The sequence below is a fragment of the Erithacus rubecula genome (genome assembly GCF_903797595.1).
Source record: "Erithacus rubecula genome assembly, chromosome: 24".
Classification (NCBI taxonomy): Eukaryota; Metazoa; Chordata; class Aves; order Passeriformes; family Muscicapidae; genus Erithacus; species Erithacus rubecula.
The window spans coordinates 4,451,494-4,463,495 of NC_136676.1; the positions used below are offsets into that span (position 1 = coordinate 4,451,494).

At 51.5% G+C, this 12,002-nt stretch overlaps 1 protein-coding gene across 1 annotated transcript in view; it reads left to right on the plus strand.

The window, feature by feature from the left end:
- Positions 1–1,227: 1,227 nt before the first annotated feature.
- MEGF6 (multiple EGF like domains 6) overlaps positions 1,228–12,002 on the plus strand; it is an 82,593-nt gene continuing 71,818 nt past the window's right edge. Inside the window, exons 1-3 of the mRNA XM_079325958.1 lie at positions 1,228–2,141; positions 3,385–3,519; positions 7,418–7,527. Coding sequence (XP_079182084.1) covers positions 2,056–2,141; positions 3,385–3,519; positions 7,418–7,527 — 331 coding nt within the window. The 5' untranslated portion in view covers positions 1,228–2,055. The remainder of the gene's footprint in view (positions 2,142–3,384; positions 3,520–7,417; positions 7,528–12,002) is intronic.

The window sequence follows — 12,002 nt, forward strand, 5'->3', positions numbered from 1 at the left end:
CAGACAGGGTAGGGTTTCAGATATCTGTCTTTCACATGTGTCCCATGAATCCCCTGCTGTGCTCTCCACAGCCCTTGCTCACACAGGCCCCTTAGGTGGGAACCTCACTGCTGGCTTTAAAGGGACTTTAAAAGGGCTGCAGAGCTGATTTAGTGCTGGGTCACTCCTCACCTTTTCCCATTGGACCTTCCCCTTCTCCCTGCAGGCAGCCTGGCTGGGGTGGCTGTGGCTGGGACTGTGGCCATGCCAGGCCATCCAGAACCCTGCAGCGGGCTGTGTCCTGCCTGTGTGACAGCCAGGATTGTCACCTGAGGCAGCTGGGAGCTGTGGCTGGGTTGATCAATCCCCACCCTTGGCCTCGAGCCGTGTCCTGGAGAGGGAGCCCGACTCCCAACTCTGCCCAGTCCCTGCCCACTGGGAGGCATCCCTGGAAGTTTTAACTGGGAGCAGCCTGTTTCCTACTGTAGGAAAGTCCTAACTTTTCAATCTCAGATAGAAAAAGAGAGGCCTGGATTTATAGTATCCTGGAGCTCTCTCTGTTGTTATAAAACATCTTTATGTAGCTGCTTTTCTTCTCGAGGAAAAATGAAGGATGTTTTCTTCCCATCCGTTAGGCTTGGCTGATATTTTACTGCTAAGTGGAAGCATTAACCCCCCTCACCTGCTCTTTTCTCTTTCTTGAGGATTTATGGCACTGCTGTGACCTTGGGAAGGTTCTGGTGTAAGGAGCAGCTGCTTCATTTTTTTTCCAAGAGCCAACAGCTTTTTGGGCATGGCCCTCGGGGACTTTAGTCTTGATTAATAGTTTTCCTTCAGCCACAAAATATGTCCATGAAACTCTCCCAGCCTTCCTCCAAGCCTTCTTATCCTGCTTCTCTGATGGAAATCAGCACCTGCCCTAGGCCAAGTGAGCTCTGGGTGCTGTGGGGCAGCTCAGAGGTGCCTGGCTACTGCTCTGGTTCCTCCTGGCCCTTGGGGAGGGTTTGCTGGCAGGTGCTTGAGATGTTTAGTGCAACATTCCTGCTCTACTCTGCTCTCCTCCTCCCCATCCCACTCTGCCAGCTGCTGTGTGCAGCTGGAGGCATCCCTGCCAGCAGAATTTCCTTGGGAATTGATCAATTTTGTTACCTGTTGGAGTGCAAGGGGAAGACTGAATCTCTGTGGGATGCTTTTCGAGCTTCTGTGAAGGAGGTTTGAGGTGGTGTGTCCGCAGCTGGCCTTGGGTAGTGTAGGAGATCTGCCAGAGGAGGAACAGCCCCGCAGCACCGCTGCTCCATCCCTGCGAGCAGGGCCTCCCCCTCCTCTGCTCGGGGCTGGGCACAGCTCGTGGGAGGGATTTCTGACTGACAGCGAGGAGAGAGGCAAGAGAGCATGTGAGGGAAAGGAGCTGGACCTGGGAAAGGCAGGGGGAAGTTTTGTTTCTCCCCTGGAGCGCAGGGAAGCTGCTGCGGTGCGTGTGCGGGAGCGCGGCCGGAGGATGCCTGCACCTCTGCGGATGGAGTGAAGCATCGATCACCCTGCCTGCCTCGGGAGAAGCCCCGGGGGGTGAGAGTCTCCTGCCACAAGAGCACCCCTCCTTTTTCCTTCCCCTTGCAATTCAAAGTGCTTTGGGAAGGGGATCGCAGCTCCGCAGCGGCTCAGCCCACATGGGGCTGCCCTGCCGGGCACAGCCCAGGTCTTGTGAGCCCCCAGGTCCTCGAGCTTGGTCAGGAAGCAAATCCCAGAAGGAAAAGTCACTTCAGTGCATTTCACTGCGAGCAAACGGGCATGAAAAGCCAGGTTTGTTTTGGGGAAAAACCCGGCTGCAACCTGCACTGAGATTTCCAATGGAGTGAAGAAACTCGCAGAGCGGAACCCGAGAGGGAGGAAGCATCCAGGAATGATAAATCCGCTCTCCCCTGTGCTCCGATAGCTTTGTGCTTTGCAAAGAGAGACACGGGCAAGCTGGGAGCAGCAGGAGCCTGTGGGGAGGAGGAACGGCTGAGCTGAGCCGGAGGAGCTCCGGGATTCCCGGGATAACCGCTGGAAACACCTGGAGGGACCCGAGCGGCTGCGATGGAGTTTCCTGCCGTAGCACTGTCACTCATCGTGGCGCTGCGAATGTCCCCGCTGGCGGCTGGCAGCAAACTGCAGCCCCACATGTGAGTAGGAGAAAAGAGTTCAGGAGGGATTTTTTCGGGGAGGGAATGGAAAAGCGGGAGCCAAATGCAGTGTTTTCAAATCAAGGGTGAAGCGAGGAGCAGAGAGAGAAGGGGTAGTGGGGAGGAAGCTGTTGTGGGTTTCTTTATTTGTTACTAGATCAGCAGAAAGGGGAATAGAAAATTGAAAACCTGGATAGTCATTTCTTGTAGGAGGGAACTCCTTGGTTTAGCTGAAATTGTTGTCTGAGTGCAAGAGATGTTTCCTGTGTGAATACTTTGCCCTTTCTTCCAAGACCTGCTGCTTTTATTTCACTTCACAAATCTTTCTTATTCCACGTTCCTCCCCGCCTGCTGCTGTTACTCCAGCAGCACGTAGGCTGCTCTTTTTAATTACATTTTACAGTTACAGTTTGGTGTTAATCATTTGGCTGCTCTGGAAAACTTCCTTGCAAATTTGGCCTCCTGCCAGAAGATGGTCTCTCAGAGCTAGGGGATCACTGTAATTCCCTTTGTCCATGGAGCTGGTGTGGTGTGGGGTGCAGACTCCAAGCCGCCCTCCCCGAGGGGTTTAATTCTTAAAAAAAAAGTCTTTATCTTTAGAAGATAAAGGTTTTGGAAGAGGCAGCTTTTTCTCCCCACATCAGGGTTTTGTGCTCCTGCCCTGACAGTTACTTTCAGGACTTCTTGGATGAGGCACTGGAGCAGAGCACTGTGCCAACACGTCAGGGTTGGAATTGAGCGGCCTGGAGCAGTGGGATGCCAGCTGTGACCTCTAAGCTTCACCATGTCCAAATTAGTTATTTTCACTTCTTTTATAGAAAGTGAAAACTCTGGGTCCTGTTGGAAGCAGCAGAAGCAGCCCCAAATGCCAAGTGGCTCACGGAGTCAGGGACAAACGTCTCCCTCTTCATCCTTAGTTAAACCCACTGACTTGTATTTGGAGAAGGAGTTAGGATTAGAGAAGAAACAAAGTACATTTCTTTGATTTATTTGCATTAGCCTCACAGTCCTTAGCTCTGAACGAGCTAGAAACCACCCCTGTGGCTGGTCAGCCTGGCAGTGTTTCTTTTCCCTGCAGTGATTAACTCATTGAGGAGGTGGATGCAGGAGGTTTGCCCAAACCCTTCCTGCTCTGTCAGCGGGAAATTCAGGCAGCAGCAGCGCTGCACCCCTGGCAGCTGTGACCCCCTGCATCCCTCTGGGTGCCCTGCATCCCTGACACGGCTGTGTTTCTCTGTCCCAGGCCCAATGTGTGTGCAGAGCAGGAGCTGGGGGTGGTGGGGCTGCGGCAGCCGTGCGTGCAGGCGCTGACCCGCGCTGTCCCGGTGTGGAGGCAGAACTGCGGCGGCCACCGCTGGTGCCCGGGCTACGAGCGCAGGTAGGTGCTCTCCCCTCCACCAGGGGCTGCTCCTTCTAGGAGGGAAAGGGGTTCCCACTGCTCAGCAGCAGGGAAGTTCACAGAATCACAGAATCACAGACTCACAGAATCCCAGAATCACAGAATCACACAATCCCAGAATCACAGAATCACACAATCCCAGAATCACAGAATCATAGAATCCCAGAATCACAGAATCCCAGAATCCCAGAATCCCAGAATCACAGGGTTGGAAGACACCTTCAAGATCATCAAGTCCAACCCATGCCCTAAGACCTCAACTAGACCATGGCACCAAGTGCCACATTCAATCCTTTTTTAAACACTCCACCACCTCCCTGGGCAGACCATTCCAGTATTTTGTCACTCTTTCTGTGATAAACTTTTTCTTATATCCAGCCTAAATTTTCCTTGGTGCAGCTCGAGACTGTGTCCTCTCGTTCTGTTGGTTGCTACCTGGTGAAAGTTTGGTGCTCACCATCAGCTGTTGAGGGATGGGGGGCTAGCTGTGCACCCATCCTGCTCCCCTGGCTTTGTTCTGGACTCCAAGGAGTCTCAGTGATGAGGCAGTGTGGCTGGGGCTCACCTGGATGTCCCACAGCTCTCATGGTAAGAGGGGGAAACACCTTGGAGGAAGCCCCTGGCATTTACCTGGCTAGTGGGAGGTGTCCCTGCCTGGGGCGAGGTAGAAACTAGATGGTCTTTAAGATCCCTTCCAACACAAACTGTTTTGTGATCCTGTGACTCTGTGATTCTATGAACCCATGATTTTGTGATTAGGGGACAGAGCAGTTCTTTTACAGGTTGATATGAACAGTGCCATGAGCAGAGACGTGGTCCTGACCCCACAAACTGCCACTGCAGGAGACCACAAGAGCTTAGCAAACCCTTTGGGCATTGTGCTGGAGGGGCTTCTAGTTTAACCTGACATTTCTGTGACTCTCAGAGTTCCTAAGCTCAGAAGGAATTCCCAAAGAGAAAGTCTATCCATTGTTTTCATTGTGCTTTGTCCTTGTGGTGGGCTGTTTCCCATCTTCAGACAATGTATGACATCTGTTTCCTATGATCCAGCCATGTTAATGCAATGATTTATTCTCATCACGTGCACTATTCCTGTACCTTTAGCTGTCTCCTCCTCAAAGCCCCTCAGTGCCTCTTGTCTGACAGGGCTGATGGCAGGAGCTGGGGCCAAGGGAGGGTTGTTGCTAAAATAACAGTGAATGTGGCTGTGGTGCAGGGATGGGATGGTGCAGGAACCCCTGTGAGGGCAGGGACTGCTGGGGTGGTGTCAGCAGGATTTGCTGCAGGGTCACCACCTCCCTTTCACTCCAAGAGCTGGCCCATGCACAGGCCCATGTCAGAAGAGCTTGGGCTGGGCTTGCACAGGTGGGCACAGAGTTGGAACATACCCTGAATTGTTTGTCCACCTAACCACAGCACCCTGTGAGTTCCCAGCTGACTAGAGATGGGAGCTGGGCAGGAGGCCCTGAAGAGAAGAGCTCTGAAAATGTGTTACAGCCCCAAAAAAGAACTTTTCTTACCTACCCAGCAGCCAAACTACAACGTGCCCAAGCTGCTTCCACCCTCCACCTGCTTTTCCGGCCTCATTAGGGAGTTACAAGCCCTTGCAGAATAAAAATGATAGTTGTTGTTTCAAAGAAACATCTTGGACTCAAGACAGCTTTTAAGTCCTGACTTTAGGAATTCCTCCTAACCTGTAATTGCTGGTAATTACCCTGGTGATGAGATCTGTGTCCTGGTAACAAAGGAGCAAACAGAGCCTTACTCTTGGCTGTGTTTTCAGGGAAGGCTTTGAAAGGATGGGTGCCCTGTCTGCTTCCACTTCAAAGGCTGGGAGCTCTTCAGCCCAGAAGTCCCTTCAGCTCCTTAAAGGATGGGTTTGACATCACAAATCAAGGGACTGAAATGAAATAACTTTCTGTTCTACTTCATTACAAATATCAGAACAACCCAGTGCTCAAATTGTTCCTGTTGGAAGCACAGAGGGGAAGCCACTGAGGGATTTCACACAGGAGTTGTGGAATCCAAACAGGGGAAGGACTATCAGCAGAGCATTCCTTGGGCAAGGTTTTGTGCCACATCCCCTCTATCTAAACTTCTGGGAGTTCCCATGGCAGCAAGCTTTTCCAGGAGCTGGGAGCTGTCCTGCCAAGTTCCCTTGTGCCGGGCAGGCAGCACACAGGGACGCTGGAGCTGCTCCAGCTGGACCCAGCTCTGGCAGCCTGGGGCTCAGGAAGTGTATTCACAACTCCTGGAGCTGGCCTGAAACTGGCCTTGCTGCCTTTGAGTTCCTGGAGGTGGCTGGGAAAAGCAGCATCTGCTCAGCTGGAGCATCCTCGAGCTGCTCAGTGCTGCTGGTGAAGGGATGGGTTTGTGCAGCTTCCCAGTGAGTAATGACAGCAGGTAGCTTTGCTCAGCCCTCCATAACCAAGCCTGAAGGAATCCCAGTGCTATCCCAAAGGGGCTGGAAGGGGATTTTCCAGCAGCAGGACACAGCAGGATTCCCTGGGTTCCATTAGTTCTGGCTCATTGCCGTTTTCTGTGCCAGGGACTCCTTAAAACACAAAAGAAAAGAGAAACACTGAAGATAAAGTATTTCCTGTGTGGCTCTTTCCCATCTGCAGCACCCAGATACCCAGAGGTACCAAGGCTATCACAATATTTGCCTGTCCTTGAGAGCTGCCTGGAGTGGCTGAAGGGTCTGGAGTGTCCCAGGAGGGTGGGACTGAGGCTGCTCAGGGCACTGCTGGGGCACAAGGAGCCCTGAGCTGTCCTACATCACTATTTTGAGCTTTTCCTCCCCATCCCTGAGCCTCCTCACCATGTTCACACCACCCTGCATCCATCATCTCCTTCCTGCTGGGCTGGGCTGGAGAGAGCTCCTGGTACCCAGAGGAGGCTGGAGCCTGGTGCCTGTGAAATGCTTTCTCAGCTGCTTCTGGAACACAACAATTTCCTTCATAATTTGTTAACAGCTCATACAAACCTAAAAAAAAAAAAAAAAAATTGGTATCTGCTTTTATTTTTCTCAGCTGTGCTTCCACGTGCTGGTTGGCACGCAGGAGTTGCTGAAAGTTTCCTTCCCAGGGATTAACAGTTCACTGTTATTTGGGTTTTTTTATAGGAACATCTAGACAAAAATCAAACAAGTTGACTGAGTTAGGATAAATATTTTCAGTGGACATGCACAACACATCTGCTGTGCCAAATATTTGTTGTTGTTTGCCTGATTTGCTTTGGTGGAGCAGTTTCATGTTCTGCCAACGGAGCTTTTTAAAAATCAGCCTCAGAAGTATTATCTGTGTTTCAATTCTCACAAACACACAACACCAAATTTCCGGGGAAAAAATGTGTCGCTTTTATTTATTTACGCTTCAGATCAGTCCCTGCTTTGCTCCCACCCTGGAGGGAACTACTGGGAGTAGTTAAAGGGACCCTCAGTGTTCCCTGCAGAGCTGTGCCCAACACAACTCTTGGAGCAGCTTGGTGTTGCCATCAGGATTTTGTTGATTTTTTAGCTCACCAGCACCTTAGAGACACCTGCTCCTGCTCACTAAAGCAGAAATGCCTGTTCTTAAAATTCACATTTCCTTTGTGAGCACATAGTGTAAGGGAGGAGCTCAGAGCTGTAAATAGTCTAGAAAAGGAGAAAAATAATAATCTGGGGTGTCATGAAGACCTGGGTGCTGTCTCTTGTGTTCCTAATTAGAGTAAATTAGGAGTATTTTCTTAGCATCAGTGATCACTGCCAGGCTGTGTGGAAAACAATGGCAGCACATTTGCAAACCCCATTTCTCATTTTATTTGCCACAAATTCTGTTCTTCTGGGTTTCCCTGTCCTGCAGGAGCTGACTTTGGCTGGGTTTTTGTGTTTCAGGGTTGTGTATTACACAGGCTACAGGCAGGTGTACCAGGTGAGGTCCCAGACCACCTACAGGTGCTGCCCAGGATGGTCCCAGCTCGCAGGGGATGCTGGCTGCCTGCACAGTAAGTGTCACTCCACCAGCTCAACTTCCTTGTTTTGGTTCATTTCAAGTCCTGTGCCTCCAGAAAATGCTCTAAAAATATTGTTAATTGTGTTTTAAAATGTGTTTAAAAATAACTGTATTTTTTTTCTGGTGGTATTATTATTGTTGCTGTTGTTATTATTATTATTATTATATTTCCTTGCATCAGAAGGATGCTGCTCTGCCTTCCTGAGCAATGTACAGTGCTTTTCATTTCTGGAGAATTTCTACATTCAGGCTCCCAGCCATTCATCCACTTGCCAAATGCTGCTAAATGTTTAAAACCAAGGCCAAATTGATGTTTCCTATGGTGCCACTGGCAGGAGTTCCTTTGAGAAGGTCTGTCAGGGGCTGGGTTTGTTGTTTTAAGACTGGCTGAGTTTGAGTTGCCCCTGTGAGAGATTTGGGATCTCTGCATCCCCCCTTTGCCTGCTCCCTCCTGTATCCAGAGGGTGAGCTGGGCTCAGGGTGGTGATTCTGCAGTGTCAGCCTGGAGGAGGGGACACACAGCCACAGGGCAGGGGGTGGCACTGCTCAGGCTGGAGTGGAGACCCAGAGCTGGAGGTTTTGGGATTCTCTGGCTGGATTCCTGCTCTCTTCCAGTGCCAGACAGGCACAGAAGTGTGTCCTCCCCAGCTGTGGGAGAAGCTGTGAGATGCATTCAGGTTTGCACATGATGGGGATGTGCAAATATCAGCCTATGAGATGATTTTATGCTGTTGTTGCAGAAGACAGAGGCAGCTTTATCCCCGTGGGCCCCACATTCCCAATTTCCCTCCAGATTCTCTGCCTGACACAGGAGGCAGCTGCTGTGTCAGTCCTTCCCCTAAACCCTGAGGCCACGTCCAGCTGGGGAAACATTTAACTGCAAACTGCTCCTGAGGTGTTGAGAGTAAGGAAAAACCTTTTGGACTGCACCAAACCTTTGTGCAGAAGCAAATGTCACCTCCTGAGAGCCCTGCACACCCCTCGTGCTGTGGGATCCATTCCCTGACTCAGTGCTGATTCTTTTCTGATTCACACCTTGGAGGTGCTCTCCACCTTCCCCACAGATAACCAGCTTTGGATTTAAGGGATAGGCAGGAGAGCCAGCAGAGCATTTTGGGATCTGCCCTGCCCTGCCATCAGGGGAATCAGAGCTGTGGATTGACCTCCAAGACAGGAGGATCTCCTGCAGCTGCTTGCCTTTTGTTCTGTGGAGAGGCTGTCTGTGCCTTCCCTGGGCTTTGATGCTTGTAGTAAAGTTTGTTTGTTTGGTATTTTTTTTTTTAAGGGTTAAAAAGGTGTGTCAAACAACCAGTCTGTATTCTTTCTATTCCAAGCTGTGGCACAGGAGAAAAACCCACTGGGGAGAGGAAGCTCCACGGGTGCCTCATAACCCCTGTCAGTGAGCAGATAATAACCTCAGCTGAACTCAGAAAAGCACCTTCTGTAATGATTTTTCCTGCCAAGGAAATGAGTAATTCCATGCAGGAAGGAAGCAGAGAAAAGGAAATAAAGCTGCTCAGGGCACGCTCTGAACTCATCCCTCTCATCACCGTGGCTGGGAATGGTCCTCAGGGACTGCTCACTGCAGGGTTGGGCTGGAGTGAAGAAAAGAGGGAGAGCCAGTGCCAAGAGCAGAGGGACAGCAGCCCAAAATCTCCTGCAGGAATTGCTGCTGAGCTGCTGGGGAGGTTGAGGTGGATCATGACCTGGAGGTGGTGAGCTCTGTCCCCATTCAGCCCTTCAAACCCAGCTGGACATGCCTGGCTTCACACCCAGACCGTGCTGTAACCTTGTTTCTGGGACAGAAAAAGGTTTTTATGTACCTCAAGTTCAACAGGTACAACAGGAAGCTGATCTCTGCTGGCCCTCAGCACATGCAGGGCACTTCCAGGGGCAGAAAAACAAAATTGCTTTGCTCTGTGAATCATCTGAGCCCCTGAGAGCAGCCACCAGCTTAGGGCTGAGGGGGGCAGTGGGAATTGTGCTCCCTTTTTCCAGACCCCACAGGCAGATGGGACTCTGCAGGTGCCCCCAGCCAGGTGTGTGTCCTGTGGAACATGTCTGATCTCTGTGTAACTAAACCCCCATCCCAGGAGCTCCTGGGTGCTGGTTTGCAGGGGTGTGATGGCTTTTCCTGCTGGTGGCTTTGGCCTCAGCACCAGTGTGTCCTTCTGGAGCAGTGGGAAGGTGTGGGAGGGAATTGTCAGTGACCCTCAGTGAGGTGCTGGGGCAGGGGCACACAGCCAGGCTGTTATTTATGGACACTGGGGGTTCCTCTGGCTGGTGTGGAGCAGTCTGGGGTCAGCCTGTGCTTGCTGCTGGGGCTCTGCTGAATGCCACAGAGCTGTGCCAGAACATGTCAGCAGGATCTGTGGCCCTTCCTATCTGCCTCCAGAGATCATTGATCGTGTTCCAGGAGTGCTGAGCAGGGAAAGGGCATCTCTGCTGACAGTTTAATTAGGGCTGCTGTGCAGTGGAATCTCTCCAGCCAGGATGTCTTGCTCTCCCTTGGGGACTGGCATCTCCTCACTGCAGGGTTTTGTTTGCTCTTTGTTTGCTCATCATTTCTCCTTAAAAATAAAAAACCCCAGCCCATGTGAGGGGAGGTTTTCAGCACTGCAGGCTCGTGTGTAACCAGCCAAGGCCCTGGCATCTTCTTGTTTGAGGATGATGATGCTGTCTGACATTGATGGTGATCTTGAGGGGAGGTCCCAGCTCCCTGTCCCTGGGCAGGAGAATTGTTTGGACTCTCAGAGCTGTCCTGGTGCCTGGAAGAGGAATTTGCCATGTTGCAGCCACTACATTGGGGGTACTCATTGTTAGCATAGTTTGGAGGCTGTCTGTAGCAAAACTGGGGTATCCTCCCCTTCCTCACCTGCAGATTTGTGTCTCTGAGCTCTTACAGGTGAAGAAATGTCCCCACTCCAGAGCTGTGGGGACAGTACTGGGAGGGTCTGGGCTCTGCTAGGAGCAGATAGCTCAGAAAGAGATGGAAAATTTCATAGAAACAGAAACCTCACTGCTCTCACTGAATGCTTGGATTTGTCCCTCTCCTCGTGTGCCCTCTGCAATGGTGACAGCTGGCTTTGCTCCTGCCACCCCAGGGCAATCAGGGGTGAAGGAAGGAGCCCTGACCCTGGCAGGGTTCTGTCTTTTCCCCCTTCTCTTCTAGTGGTAGCCAAGGGTGAGGATTTGTTGCCAGTGCTTCCATTGCCCTGTCCTGGACTGTTCATCTCTTTGGGAATGAGAAGGGTCAGAAGTCAAGGCACCCTTCACATTTTTAGGATGGCATCAGGTTCTTTCCCTGCCTGATTGCTGATAGTTTAACTCTCAGCCTGAGCTGCCTGCTTTCAAGTGGCCTCTGAGCTGCTCCTTAAATTCCACCTGGGTTCAATGACACAGGTAAAGCCCTCAATGATTAGGTGAGGGGCCTGCATGTCTGGTAATCTCTGTGATCTCTGCTTTCAGCTGGAGATGTTGAAAAGCTGAGTCCTCCTGAGCCTGTAACTCTTGATGTGCATGGAGGAGCTGAAGCTCAGGCACCCAGAGCCTGTCTGTGCTCTTGGGCCAGACCCTGCCACCTTCAGAAAGGGCATGGTGAGGCTGAAAGGCACCAAGGAGAGCTGTAAAGAGGCTAAAGAGGAGACCATGACTAGATTTAGTGTGGGTGACACTGTCACTGTTGCAACGTGGCCTGGAGAAGCTCAGCCTGAGCTGCTGGTCTAAAGCTGGTCAAAGTTGTCCTGAACTCAAATTTTTATCCAGGTGAGGTGCTGCTGTCTTCTGATTTTCAGCTCAGGTGGAGGTAAATCCTGGCCTTAGGTAGGAAGGAGAATTAATACTTGTTTGAGGAAGCATCAGAGTCTGAGACACGATGAAACCCATGGGATCATTCCCAGTGCTGAGCAGAAAGCAGCTGAATTGTAAATGCCCCATGAAAAGAAAAAACTTCTGTTAGTCACAAATGAGCTGTTAAAAGCCTCCAGAGTGAGTTACCCCACACTGAACTGGGTTTCCTTCTGCCAATTCCACTGAGTTTTCACTCATCACTGGTGAGCAGGGGAGGAGTGCTCATGGGGACCTGCTGCTCTTGCTTCACTGGCACAGCCCTGGAGCCTGGCATGGCTCTGGAGCCCAACTTAATCCTGGAGTTCAGCACAGCCCTGCACAGCCTGGCACAGCTCTAGAGCCTGGCAAAGCCCTGGAACCCAGCACACCTCTGGAGCCTGGCACAGTCCTGATAACTGGCACAATCCTGCAGTCTGGCATAACCCCAGAGCCTGGCACAATTCTGGAGGCTGGTACAATCCTGGAGCCTGGCACAGCCCAGAAGCCCAGCTCTGTCCTGGAGCACTCTACAGCCCTGGATGCTGGCACAGCCATGGATGCTGGCACAGCTCTGGATGCTGGCACAGCCATGGATGCTGGCACAGCTCTGGAGCCTGGCACAGCTCTGGAGCCCAGCAC